This window comes from Nerophis lumbriciformis, linkage group LG37 (genome assembly GCF_033978685.3).
Source record: "Nerophis lumbriciformis linkage group LG37, RoL_Nlum_v2.1, whole genome shotgun sequence".
NCBI lineage: Eukaryota > Metazoa > Chordata > Actinopteri > Syngnathiformes > Syngnathidae > Nerophis > Nerophis lumbriciformis.
Genome location: NC_084584.2, coordinates 17,110,493 through 17,124,969, shown reverse-complemented (window position 1 = coordinate 17,124,969; position 14,477 = coordinate 17,110,493). Strand labels below are relative to the sequence as shown.

Sequence of the window (14,477 nt, the reverse complement as noted above, 5' to 3'; positions counted from 1 at the left end):
ATATATATATATATACAGTATATAATTTATATTTATTTATTTTGCCGTTTTTGTTTACATGTTAAAGGTGTTTTAATGAATATACATGCATGTTTAACACATATAGATTCCTTTCTTTCATGAAGACAAGAATATAAGTTGGTGTATTACCTGATTCTGATGACTTGCATTGATTGGAATCAGACAGTAGTGCTGATAGCGTCCACGTTTTCAAATGGAGGAGAAAAAAGTTCCTCCTTTCTGTCTAATACCACATGAAAGTGGTTGATTTTTGGCATCTTATTTGTCCAGCTTCCATATTCGTTTTTATACACTTTACAAGAAATACATTGGCGGCAAACTCCGTAGCTTGCTAGCTTGTTTGCGCTGGCTTTCGGAGACTCTTGTTTTGAAAGCGCAGGCGCGATGGAGCGGCACTTTTATTGTGAAGACAGGAACTGTGCAGTCAGTCTTTAGGCTTTTGACGGGATGTACGGTTGAAATAAAAGTGTCTTTTTTCCTTCACACTTTTATTGATTGATTGAAACTTTCATTAGTAGATTGCACAGTACAGTATATATTCCGTACAATTGACCACTAAATGGTAACACCCCAATAAGTTTTTCAACTTGTTTAAGTCAGGTCATGTGACCGCCTGGCTCTGTTTGATTGGTCCAACGTCACCAGTGACTGCATCTGATTGGTGGAACGGAGTGAACGTCACCAGTGACTGTATTTGTTGAAACGCAGGCACTATGAAGGTCTGTCTGACAGACCAAAACAAACAAAGCGTGCATTAACAGATCGATAAAAAATAGTAGCGAGTAGCGAGCTGAATGTAGATAAAAGTAGCGGAGTAAAAGTAGCGTTTCTTTTCTATAAATATACTCAAGTAAAAGTAAAAGTATGTTGCAATAAAACTACTCTTAGAAGTACAATTTATCCCAAAAGTTACTCAAGTAGATGTAACGGAGTAAATGTAGCGCGTTACTACCCACCTCTGCACCCGCCTGAATCTATTTAAAATAAAAAATGTTTTAATTTCAACCGCCCGACCCGACCCGCGGATAAAATCTAATTTTTTTTTTATTTCATCCGCCCGACCCGCTGATAATCCGCGGACTCCGCGGTTGTGTCCGCAAACCACGCATCTCTAATATATATATATATTCTGAGTGCGATTATGTCACTTTTTTAATGGGAAAATACATTTTAGATAATATGATTTGCCTGAGCGGCTAGGAGGCATCCAGAGTAACAAGCGGTAGAAAATGGATTAGAAAGGACAGATTATAAAAATGTATATATAATAATAATAGTAAATTTATTTTTTTTAACTTGGGACTTCCTGCGGGCCGGACATTGGACGCTGGCGAGCAGTATCCGGCCCGCAGGCCGGAGTTTGGGAACCCCTGGCATAAAACGTCAAAATACAAATAAAACCGAGTAGCCCTCCGAGTCGGACGGTGGCGCTCGCTCGCTCTCAGAATGCACAACTGCCGTAGAAGACATCACCCAATCAAAGGCGCTCATCGGACATTGTCAAGAAGGCGCCGACACATCTGCCTCTTTACTGTATGTCCAGGCTACAGCGTTTTTATTTAAACACACATAAACCTCCATTTCATGAGGTGTGACGTTTTTATTTTATTCTAATTGTTCGTTATGTAGTTCCGAATATTTCTCGCTAACGTCCAACTTCAAAAAAGCCGCCACCGCGCTAACTAGCTCGCCAATGCTAACGTCAGCGAACGAGTATCGTGTGGATGAAGCCTCGGCGAGGTCGACTCTTTAACATTTGTTGCGAGCCGCCAATAAATAAAGAAGACGACGACAGCTGCCCATTCACCAAGAGGTCGGTTGAAGAGGAGATTGTTGTGGGGAAAGTCTTGTGGCCCTGTTGGTGTCAGGTGTGTCAATGTGTTGTCATCACTTCCGTCTTTACTTTCCTAACTTGTCGTCGACAGGTCGGTGTCTTTTTATACCAACCACGCAACACTTTGCGTTGATTAACGGACGGCATTTTAAAACGCTTAAACGACCTTATTAGAAACAAAGAATATCTCTTGTCGTTTTTGGTCCGGTTAAAACGGACTATATTCTCTTTGTTCTGCTAGTACGGTTCGTTTGGTCATGTGTGAACTGAGTCCAGGACCAAACATTTGTCAACAGGCCGGATTCTGTTTTCTGTTTAAAGCTGCTGTAGACTGTCACTGGCTCCAAATGACATATTTTTAACGTAAACATTTCTAAGGACACCCCTAAATGACTAACATATGTTACTAATAGTGTAGTGTACTAGTAATAGTGTACTGACAGATGTAACCAATACAAGTTTATAAATGTCGAAGTTAAACTGAAAAATTGTGCATAGCCATAATGAAAATATTGGTGTCCTAGACAAAAGTATGCTATGGTTGGTTTCTATGTGGGGATGGCATGGAAGAGTGGCTGTGCCAGCAACCTGAGGGTTCCTGGTTCGATCACTACCTTCACCCCTGCTCCTGATGGGTCGTGGTTAGGGCCTTGCATGTGTGTGAATGTGGAAATAGTGTCAACGCGCTTTGAAGGTAGAAAAGCGCTATACAAGTATAAGCCATTTACCATATGTTGATGGAGTGGCTTATGGTGTTTGTGTCCATGTGACATACAGCAGATTTGAGTCGATGCTTAAAGTTGCACCTTGATTGAGGGGCGTTATGTGATGTGTACATTGTCAGTCACGTGTCCAAAACAACGTAGCGCTCGTAGGACTTCTCTTCTTCCTATGGCTGAGATTAGAGATGTCCGATAATGGCCAACTCTTAATTACCGATTCCGATATCAACCGATACCGATATATACAGTCGTGGAATTAACATGGACGTGGACCCCGACTTAAACAAGTTGAAAAACTTATTTGGGTGTTACCGTTTAGTGGTCAATTGTACGGAATATGTACTGTACTGTGCAATCTACTAATAAAAGTCACTGGCTCCAAATGACATGTTTTTAACCTAAACATTTCTAAGGACACCCTTGAACGACTAACATATGTTACTAATAGTGTAGTGCACTAGTAATAGTGCTATTTGTAATAATGTACTGATAGATGTAACCAATACAAGTTTATAAATGTCTTAGTTAAACTGAAAATTGTGCGTAGCCATAATGAAAATATTGGTGTCCATGGCTGTCAATCATACCCACCCCTAGACAAAAGTATGCCATGGTTGGTTTCTATGTGGGGACGGCGTGGCGGGTTTGGGAAAGTGGCTGTGCCAGCAACCTGAGGGTTTCTGGTTCGATCCCCACCTTCTACCAACCTCGTCACGTCCATTGTGTCCTTGAGCAAGACACTTCACCCCTACTCCTAATGGGTGGTGGTTAGGGCCTTGCATGTGTGTGAATGTGGAAATAGTGTCAAAGCGCTTTGAGTACCTTGAAGGTAGAAAAGCGCTATACAAGCCATTTACCATATGTTGATGGAGTGGCTTATGGTGTTTGTGTCCATGTGACATACAGCAGATTTGAGTCGATGCTTAAAGCTGCACCTTGATTGAGGGGCGTTATGTGATGTGTACATTGGCAGTCACGTGTCCAAAACAACGTAGCGCTCGTAGGACTTCTCTTCTTCCTATGGCTGAGATTAGAGATGTCCGATAATGGCTTTTTTTGCCGATATCCAATATTCCGATGTTGTCCAACTCTTAATTACCGATTCCGATATCAACCGATACCGATATATACAGTCGTGGAATTACCATGGATGTGGACCCCGACTTAAACAAGTTGAAAAACTTATTTGGGTGTTACCATTTAGTGGTCAATTGTACGGAATATGTACTGTACTGTGCAATCTACTAATAAAAGTCACTGGCTCCAAATGACATGTTTTCAACCTAAACATTTCCAAGGACACCCTTAAACGACTAACATATGTTACTAATAGTGTAGTGCACTAGTAATAGTGCTATTTGTAATAATGTACTGACAGATGTAACCAATACAAGTTTATAAATGTCGAAGTTAAACTGAAAAATTGTGTGTAGCCATAATGAAAATATTGGTGTCCATAGCTGTCAATCATGCCCACCCCTAGACAAAAGTATGCCATGGTTGGTTTCTATGTGGGGACGTCGTGGCGGGTTTGGGAAAGTGGCTGTGCCAGCAACCTGAGGGTGCCTGGTTCGAACCCCACCTTCTACTAACCTCGTCACGTCCGTTGTGTCCTTGAGCAAGACACTTCACTCCTAATGGGTGGTGGTTAGGGTCTTGCATGTGTGTGAATGTGGAAATAGTGTCAAAGCGCTTTGAGTACCTTGAAGGTAGAAAAGCGCTACACAAGCCATTTACCATATGTTGATGGAGTGGCTTATGGTGTTTGTGTCCATGTGACATACAGCAGATTTGAGTTGATGCTTAAAGTTGCACCTTGATTGAGGGGTGTGTGTGATGTGTACATTGGCAGCCTCACCTGTCCAAAACAACGTAGCGCTCGTAGGACTTCTCTTCTTCCTATGGCTGAGATTAGAGATGTCCGATAATGGCTTTTTTTTGCCGATATCCAATATTCCGATGTTGTCCAACTCTTAATTACCGATTCCGATATCAACCAATACCGATATATACAGTCGCGGAATTAACATGGACGTGGACCCCGACTTAAACAAGTTGAAAAACTTATTTGGGTGTTACCGTTTAGTGGTCAATTGTACGGAATAAGTACTGTACTGTGCAATCTACTAATAAAAGTCACTGGCTCCAAATGACATGTTTTGAACGTAAACATTTCTAAGGACACCCTTAAATGACTAACATATGTTACTAATAGTGTAGTGCACTAGTTATAGTGCTATTTGTAATATTGTACTGACAGATGTAACCAATACAAGTTTATAAATGTCGAAGTTAAACTGAAAAATTGTGCGTAGCCATAATGAAAATATTGGTGTCCTAGACAAAAGTATGCTATGGTTGGTTTCTATGTGGGGATGGAATGGAAGAGTGGCTGTGCCAGCAACCTGAGGGTTCCTGGTTCGATCCCCACCTTCACCCCTGCTCCTGATGGGTCGTGGTTAGGGCCTTGCATGTGTGTGAATGTGGAAATAGTGTCAACGCGCTTTGAAGGTAGAAAAGCGCTATACAAGTATAAGCCATTTACCATATGTTGATGGAGTGGCTTATGGTGTTCGTGTCCATGTGACATACAGCAGATTTGAGTCGATGCTTAAAGCTGCACCTTGATTGAGGGGCGTATGTGATGTGTACATTGGCAGCCTCACGTGTCCAAAACAACGTAGCGCTCGTAGGACTTCTCTTCTTCCTATGGCTGAGATTAGAGATGTCCGATAATGGCTTTTTTGCCGATATTCCGATGTTGTCCAACTATTAATTACCGATTCCGATATCAACCGATACCGATATATACAGTCGTGGAATTAACATGGACGTGGACCCCGACTTAAACAAGTTGAAAAACTTATTTGGGTGTTACCGTTTAGTGGTCAATTGTACGGAATATGTACTGTACTGTGCAATCTACTAATAAAAGTCACTGGCTCCAAATGACATGTTTTCAACCTAAACATTTCTAAGGACACCCTTAAATGACTAACATATGTTACTAATAGTGTAGTGCACTAGTAATAGTGCTATTTGTAATAATGTACTGACGGATGTAACCAATACAAGTTTATATTTGTCGAAGTTAAACTGAAAAATTGTGCGTAGCCATAATAAAAATATTGGTGTCCTAGACAAAAGTATGCTATGGTTGGTTTCTATGTGGGGATGGCATGGAAGAGTGGCTGTGCCAGCAACCTGAGGGTTCCTGGTTCGATCCCCACCTTCACCCCTGCTCCTGATGGGTCGTGGTTAGGGCCTTGCATGTGTGTGAATGTGGAAATAGTGTCAACGTGCTTTGAAGGTAGAAAAGCGCTATACAAGTATAACCCATGATGGAGTGGCTTATGGTGTTTGTGTCCATGTGACATACAGCAGATTTGAGTCGATGCTTAAAGTTTCACCTTGATTGAGGGGCGTTATGTGATGTGTACATTGGCAGCCTCACGTGTCCAAAACAACGTAGCGCTCGTAGGACGTCTCTTCTTCCTATGGCTGAGATTAGAGATGTCCGATAATGGCTTTTTTTGCCGACATCCAATATTCCGATGTTGTCCAACTCTTAATTACCGATTCCGATATCAACCGATACCGATATATACAGTCGTGGAATTAACATGGACTTAAACAAGTTGAAAAATGTATTTGGGTGTTACCGTTTAGTGGTCAATTGTACGGAATATGTGCTGTACTGTGCAATCTACTAATAAAAGTCACTGGCTCCAAATGACATGTTTTTAACCTAAACATTTCTAAGGACACCCTTAAATGACTAACATATGTTACTAATAGTGTAGTGCACTAGTAATAGTGCTATTTGTAATAATGTACTGACAGATGTAACCAATACAAGTTTATAAATGTGTGTAGCCATAATGAAAATATTGGTGTCCATAGCTGTCAATCATGCCCACCCCTAGACAAAAGTATGCCATGGTTGGTTTCTATGTGGGGACGGCGTGGCGGGTTTGGGAGAGTGGCTGTGCCAGCAACCTGAGGGTTCCTGGTTCGATCCCCACCTTCTACCAACCTCGTCACGTCCGTTGTGTCCTTGAGCAAGACACTTCACCCCTACTCCTAATGGGTGGTGGTTAGGGCATTGCATGTGTGTGAATGTGGAAATAGTGTCCAAGCGCTTTGAGTACCTTGAAGGTAGAAAAGCGCTATACAAGCCAATTACCCTATGTTGATGGAGTGGCTTATGGTGTTTGTGTCCATGTGACATACAGCAGATTTGAGTCTATGCTTAAAGTTGCACCTTGATTGAGGGGTGTTATGTGATGTGTACATTGGCAGTCACGTGTCCAAAACAACGTAGCGCTCGTAGGACTTCTCTTCTTTCTATGGCTGAGATTAGAGATGTCCGATAATGGCCAATTCTTAGTTACCGATTCCGATATCAACCTATACCGATACATACAGTCGTGGAATTAACACATTATTATGCCTAATTTTGTTGTGATGCCCCGCTGGATGCATTAAACAATGTAACAAGGTTTTCCAAAATAAATCAACTCAAGTTATGGAAAAAAAATTCCAACATGGCACTGCCATATTTATTATTGAAGTCACAAAGTGCATTATTGTTTTTTTTTAACATGCCTCAAAACAGCAGCTTGGAATTTGGGACATGCTCTCCCTGAGAGAGCATGTTGAGGTGCGGATGTTCTCCCGAAATGTTTGTCATTCTTGTTTGGTGTGGGTTCACAGTGTGGCGCATATTTGTAACAGTGTTAAAGTTGTTTATACGACCACCCTCAGTGTGACCTGTATGGCTGTTGACCAAAAATGCATGGCATTCACGTGTGTGTGTGTGTGTGTGTGTGTGTGTGTAAAGCATTTATTGCCATTTTTAAAATGTGCGGCAGGCTGTTAAAAAAATTACTGTAATTTAGACACCCCTGCACTAGTCTGTTTTAACCGGACAAAATATGATAAATCATAAAAAATAAGTAAGCCCGGAAGCGTAAATATTTTAGTTGTATAAAAGGTATTGTGTTGATACTTACAGTTCGCTGAAATTGTCATAAAGGTTTTTTCCTTACATCTCAACTGGTTAACAAATCGACCTTTGTAAGCGTGTATACGTGTATGGGAGGTTTTCTTATCTTAGCATTTGGTCGGCTGACAAAAACAAGTACAATGCACAAAATTACGATTAAGTGTAAATGCCCTCAAATATGCTAGCACGCATGTCGGTGTGTAATATTGCCAAAAACCTAGTCTACACGTTGCCTTTATGACATGAATCGTTTAATGACTGATGCGGTTTGGCAACTGTAGATTCCTGTGTGTTGTATTTTAATAACTTATATTTGTGCTCTCTCAAAGAATAACGGGCTACTATGGCGGTGGCTCCTGCCTCCATTGGAGACAAAATCATCATCCTGGACTATGACGAAGAGGAGTCTCCGAGACCGTCGTCTTCCGCTTTGGCCTCGTCCTCTTCTCAGGATAAAGCCCGAGCCGTCTCGTCGCTCCGAGCACAGCAGCCCACCCCGACCCACATCACCCAGTCCCCTTTTGCGACGGCCAAGAAGGAGAAGCACGTTCTTCAAGCAGAGAATGAAAAGTTATTTTCAGAGGTGCGCCTGTCCAACGTTCTGTGTATTTGACTAACGACTCGCTGGACAATTCATTAGGATAGTAAGCTAGCCTTCACAAAGATAGTGATGCAGTGAGATGGGAATTATTTTAACTGTGTGTAAGTTGTCAGGGTACTTCTAATATTCGTGAAGGCTCTGTCACAATTAGGGCTACCAACGTTAACGCAATAACGAGTTAATTAAAGTTTAACGGTGCCGTTTTTTTCATCATAAGATTAATGTGTGTCCTGCATATCGTAGCAATGGATAAGCAGTGGTGTCACATGTACTGTTTGAGAAACAAATTCACAGCAGAAATAGACAAAAAGGTTTGTTGAATGGCGAGTTTCACTTACAAGCCCTGGCAGGTCGCTCTCTCCACAAGACCAAAGTTTTTTCCATCTACAGTCCTTATGGGTTCAGTTATCACCGAAGTTCCCAAGTCCCCATATATAAGTGACTTTGGGCTTGTTTTTTGTCGTTTGAAAATAGGCTTGGCTCGACTACACATTGGCCTACAAATTATTGCTGATTAACAATATTACTGTCAACATTATTTTAAACCAAATTCACCACTGATATAATAATGCTAGTATAACCATTAAAAAAAAGGTAATTTGTATTTCTCGTATATTGTAACGTTGTTGAAATGTAAACTTTTTCACATCCAAGTTAAATAAAATAACCAATAAATAGTAAAAATAGAATATACTCTGTCAGCAAAATGTTGCACTTGAATTCAAATCCCATACAAAAACAATAAAATAGGTTATATCGCTGTTAAAATGGCTGAAGAATTGACAAAGTTGCACTTCAATATTGAACATGTAGGCAGAGTTGTACATTACTTAACTGACAAAGTTAGGACTTTTGTAAGTAAAAGCGCAGAGTAACAATATAAACACGACACTAGTATAAGCAGATGTATTAACAGGCCACATGCATAAAAAGTTCAGTCTGTTAATTTCCGAGTGGGAAACACTACCATGACGTGACAAATGTCTGTTGAATGTTTGCAATGTTTTTTGAAATGCTAGTTTTTCAACAGTATTAGAGGGCAGCATGTCTTTGGCGATGTAGTGGGCGCACACCATTTTCATCTGTTTCGTTTGCACTGATCTTGTTCACCAAACGCCTCAGTGAGTGTGGACTGTCGGGACAAACACCTAGTATCTTCATGTGTCTTTTACCAGTTAAACATGCTGAGTCCGGTGGTTATGTTTCAAGTGGGCGTGCAAGTTTGTCGTATTGGATTTCTTTGTCGGCACCACTTTTGAGCACATTTGGCAAACTGTCTCTTCAGTGTTGATAGGCGTATCTTGTTCCAAAGCTATAAAACTGAAATATTCCCACACCGGTGCAGGGCAAATGGTTTTGCTATCACCTTTTTGCTCCTGTGGGGGAGCGCAGTGCGATGCCAGCGGGAACATGCTTTTTTTGCCTTACCAGAATATGAAGAAGCGTATGTAACACTTTGCTTCACTGTAACCACGGTGGGAGACGAGGAAAGACCTGTGGTGTTTCCTTTAATTTTAATAAGCTTATGTTATGCAGAGATAGTTATGACAATTTTAAAGACAAATCATACATTTTATTGTCAGGGTGGAGAGGCGGGGGAGCGCAAAATATCTTATTTTTCCTGGGAGGGTAGTAACAGAAAATATTTGAGAAGCATTGCGCTATGGTACAAACACACGCAGCTGCTGAAACCGATGCAAAGAATGACCGCTCTTGCAGCCCGTAAACATGCATGCACATGGCGATTAATCGAAGGCTGGCAAAGTTATCAAGTTTATTCAAATTTATCTTTTGACTAATTTGACTTATCAAAAAAGCACACAGGTCAACTTGCAAAGTTTGTGAGTCACGTGTTGCGTTTTTTGTTCACGGTTTTTAGCATGTTTATTTCGGCTTGCTTTTCTGTTTCCACAATAAAGCAATAGTTTGTGCTTTTTTTTTTCACGTTTCGTGCCCTCGGTCGACATGACATGCCCCCAAACAGACTCACGCAAATGACGCATGTGCGACTATGCCAGAGCCCAGACTGATAATTGAATGAGTCATGTATAATGGAAGGAATAGACAGCCCTGAAAGACCGGATTAGACCCTGGGTGAAATATGTTGTGTTGGAAAAGAGTGTTTGTGCCCATTTAGTGTTAAGATGTTTTAAAAACTCATAATGTTAAATAAACATTTGTATAAATCAAATTGTCTAGTCCTGTGTTGGTTGTACATATTAATTGGGTACATTTCTTGAAGGTTTGAAAAAGTATATTTTTGTGATTAATAAGTTAACAATGGGAAAATGTGATGAACCGTGATTAAATATTTCAATCGTTTGACAACTCGAGTGTCAATATCAGAAACTGCTGGTGGGATGACCCTAAAAGTAAACATGGTTAAATGCTGAATAATTCTCTGCGCTGGTATACCTAATGATGTGGTCAGTGAGTTCATAACAGAATGTTTATCCCCTTCCTTTCCCTTACGCTTGTCGTCTCCTGTCTCCGTTCAGTTTGTAGAATACTGCTCGGCGATGACAGAGGACTGTCCCCAGGTGATGGCCTTCCTTCAAACCAAGCACTCCAAAGCCTGTCCGGTCTACCTGACGTCCGTGGAGTTCCGCAACAGTTTGGGCCGATGTTTGACCCAAGTTCAGGCGAACCGCTCCAAGACCTTTGTCTACATCAACGAACTGTGCACGGTGCTGAGGCAGCACGCCGCCAAGAGGAGGCAGACAGTGACTGCGGTCGAGCTCGCCCCCTCTACCTCGACATTGAATTGTCTACCGTCTACTTCGGTCAAGCGCCAAACCAGAAGACAGACTAATGTTGAGACGAGTGAGCAGGAAGCTAGCGGCAAACCAGCAGCAGAAGATAAACAGACTACGTCAGACCTTCAGGATGACCAGCAGAAAGCAGAGAAAAAGGCAACGAGGGCGTCTCGGAAACAGGTTAGAACAATTTATCTAGTAAGTCGGCGAGCTAAAGCGCGAGGAGAGTTAAAGGCCTACTGAAATGCGATTTTCTTATTTAAACGGGGATAGCAGGTCCATTCTATGTGTCATACTTGATCATTTCGCGATATTGCCATATTTTTGCTGAAAGGATTTAGTAGAGAACATTGACGATAAAGTTCGCAACTTTTGGTCGCTGATAAAAAAAGCCTTGCCTGTACCGGAAGTAGCAGACGAGTAGCGTGACGTCACAGGTTGTGGAGCTCCTCACATCTGCACATTGTTTACAATCATGGCCACCAGCAGCGAGAGCGATTCGAACCGAGAAAGCGACGATTTCCCCATTAATTTGAGCGAGGATGAAAGATTCGTAGATGAGGAAAAGTGAGAGTGAAGGACAAGAGGGCAGTGGGAGCGATTCAGATAGGGAAGATGCTGTGAGAGGCGGGTGGGACCTGATATTCAGCTGGGAATGACTAAAACAGTAAATAAACACAAGACATATATACTCTATTAGCCACAACACAACCAGGCTTATATTTAATATGCCACAAATTAATGCCGCACAACAAACACCTCCTCCCTCCCGTCCATATAACCCGCCAATACAACTCAAACAGCTGCACAACACACTCAATCCCACAGCCCAAGTACCGTTCACCTCCCCAAAGTCCATACAGCACATATATTTCCCCAAAGTTACGTACGTGACATGCACATAGCGGCACGCACGTACGGGCAAGCGATCAAATGTTTGGAAGCCGCAGCTGCATGCGTACACACGGTACTGTGTCTGCGCATCCAACTCAAAGTCCTCCTGGTAAGAGTCTCTGTTGTCCCAGTTCTCCAACTGGGACAACTTGACTGTCATCTTCCGGGAATGTAAACAATGAAATACCGGCTGCGTTTGTGTTGCTGCAGTCGACCGCAATACACCGCTTCCCACCTACAGCTTTCTTCTTTGCTGTCTCCATTGTTCATTGAACAAATTGCAAAAGATTCACCAACACAGATGTCCAGAATACTGTGGAATTTTGCGATGAAAACAGACAACTTAATAGCTGGCCACCATGCTGTCCCAAAATGTCCTCCACAGTCCGTGACGTCACGCGCTGACGTCATCATACCGAGACGTTTTCAGCAGGATATTTCGCGCGAAATTTAAAATTGCACTTAAGTAAGCTAACCCGGCCATATTGGCATGTGTTGCAATGTTAAGATTTCATCATTGATATATAAACTATCAGACTGCGTGGTCGGTAGTAGTGGGTTTCAGTAGGCCTTTAAATAGTTGTTAAAAGCTTGTTAACATTTTTGCAGCACATATTTAAAAGCAACAGAACACAACAGAGCAGTGGTGACAAACACGTTTTATTCAATGCCACGTCGCTCTTACGGCTGCCGATTGCCACATGAAATAATATAGGAATGCAGTCCTCCCTCACCACATCGCCCCCAAATATTGCGGCTTCACTTTTTTTTTAAAGCATATCCTAAATTTTCTGTCACTAAATTAGACATTTCCAAGCATAGAAAAATGTCTATACGGTATAATCTAAAAATATCAAAACTACATTAGAGTTGTGCACTTAAGGAACCCAAATCAATCAGTGCGTGCTGTTCAGTATCGTGGCCACCGATTGGCTCAGCGTCAGACAGCCTTACTATATTGAATTAAGCATGTAAAGGTGACAAATACGCGTTATTTCATGTCTAGAGGGCTCTCCTAATGTTGAAAAACATATTTGGGTTGTAAACCGTTTTTTATGCACAAGCTATGAAAATATTTGATTTATAATTAACGATTGCTACTTTGCGGAAATTCATTAATCGCGGTCATGTCCAGAACCAATTAACAGCTAGAAACAAGGGACGACTGTATAAGGGTTCGCCTCATGAAATCACTTCACAATTGCTTATGCATTTCATTATTTTTAGATGAGCACTGTAAAATAAAAATGTGTAGATGTTACCCTAAAAACTGGCACCTCTGTCGCCAACATTTTAGAGTAAAATGTATGTAATTTTTCACAGTATATTACTGTGAATGGAAAACCGTACCACCGTTTTTTTACGGTAATACTTTGTCAACTGGGCTGCGTGTTTTTTTTACTGTAAAATATACGGTTGTTTTTCGTACAGTATGTCACTGTAAATGGACAAAACAGTACCACAGTTTTTTTTACGGTAAAATTCTGGCGAGTTAGTTTTATGAGGTGTATTAATGGATCTCTGACCAGCATAAAATATGACTTTTTGACGATACATTATAATCCATTTGATCAATGAAGATGTACAAAATAAGTCCTGCCCCCCTGGTCCCTAGCTTTCTAAATTATGACCCCAATACCAGTTTAGTTAAATCTTTTGTGTTTATAAAGCATGTATAAGAGCAATTCTAAATCTCACATACGCTATCACATGAATATCAAGTTAATAAGGGTGCATTACAAGTACTTATTTTCAATAAAAATGTTAAGATTCTGTCCGAAAGAGTAGTGGTCAATCGTTTTATTATATGGCGGCATTTCAAGCATGTTAATACAGTTGCAAAGAAACAAACCGTAAACAGTGCGGTGAGTCACTTGCAAATACGTGTGGGGAATGTAGCGAGATCTAATAGATAACAAACGCCAAATGTTGGTGTCCAGTATGCTTACCCTTCACCGAACGAAAGGAAGCTTCTTCAGCTGAACTCTGCCTGTGCTCCTAGATCGCATACCTGGAGAAGCTGCTGAAGGTCTACAACGATGAGATCTGCCAGCTTCAGCGTGCTGAGCTGTCTCTTGACGACATGGGGGCTGAGGACTCCTTGTACATCCAGGAGCACAAGCTCAAGCGCAAGGTTCGTTTGACCGGGTCTGTCTGACAAAGCCTGTGTCGCTTACTCCTCTCTCTCTTTACTCCTCTTGCAGATGATGAAGATTTACGAAAAGCTTTGTGAGCTGAAGGGCTGTGGATCACTGACAGGCCGAGTCATCGAGCAGAAGATTGTTTACGGTAGCACGCGCTATCCTGAGATCAACAAGAAGGTGAGTTGCTGCTGTCTTACAGAACTGCAATTATAGGCAGTTTTAGCTATTGGTGAAGTGGCTATGTTTTGCTTGTTGGACAGCAGCCAGAGTCAATTTTCAGCTGTCGTTCTAAGTTGGGGTTTTTTGTTCGTTTTATTTCATTAATTTAATGTGTAACAAAAAACAATCAACATAACATTTAAAACAAATAATGAACGAAAAGGAGCAGAAAGAAGTAAAACTTATATCTTCCCCCTATTCATAAAGTTACATTTGTTGTTAAATTCAGAAGACTAGCTATATCTATCTATCTATATATATATATATATATATACATA

General features: G+C 41.3%; 1 protein-coding gene across 6 annotated transcripts in view; it reads left to right on the top strand.

Annotated features, from left to right (window-relative positions):
• The first annotated feature begins 1,463 nt into the window (after positions 1-1,463).
• daxx (death-domain associated protein) overlaps positions 1,464-14,477 on the top strand; it is a 31,497-nt gene continuing 18,483 nt past the window's right edge. For 2 of the 6 annotated variants that reach the window (XR_009811749.1, XM_061931526.1), the window contains exons 1-5: positions 1,506-1,889; positions 7,915-8,168; positions 10,685-11,122; positions 13,839-13,970; positions 14,041-14,157. Coding sequence is in view for 5 of the 6 variants with exons in the window: in XM_061931526.1 (XP_061787510.1) it covers positions 7,929-8,168; positions 10,685-11,122; positions 13,839-13,970; positions 14,041-14,157 (927 nt within the window). In the remaining variant the exon portion in view is untranslated. Of the gene's footprint in view, positions 1,890-7,914; positions 8,169-10,684; positions 11,123-13,838; positions 13,971-14,040; positions 14,158-14,477 lie in introns of all 6 variants that reach the window. The other 4 variants (XM_061931528.1, XM_061931530.1, XM_061931527.1 and 1 more) reach the window with 4 other exon arrangements.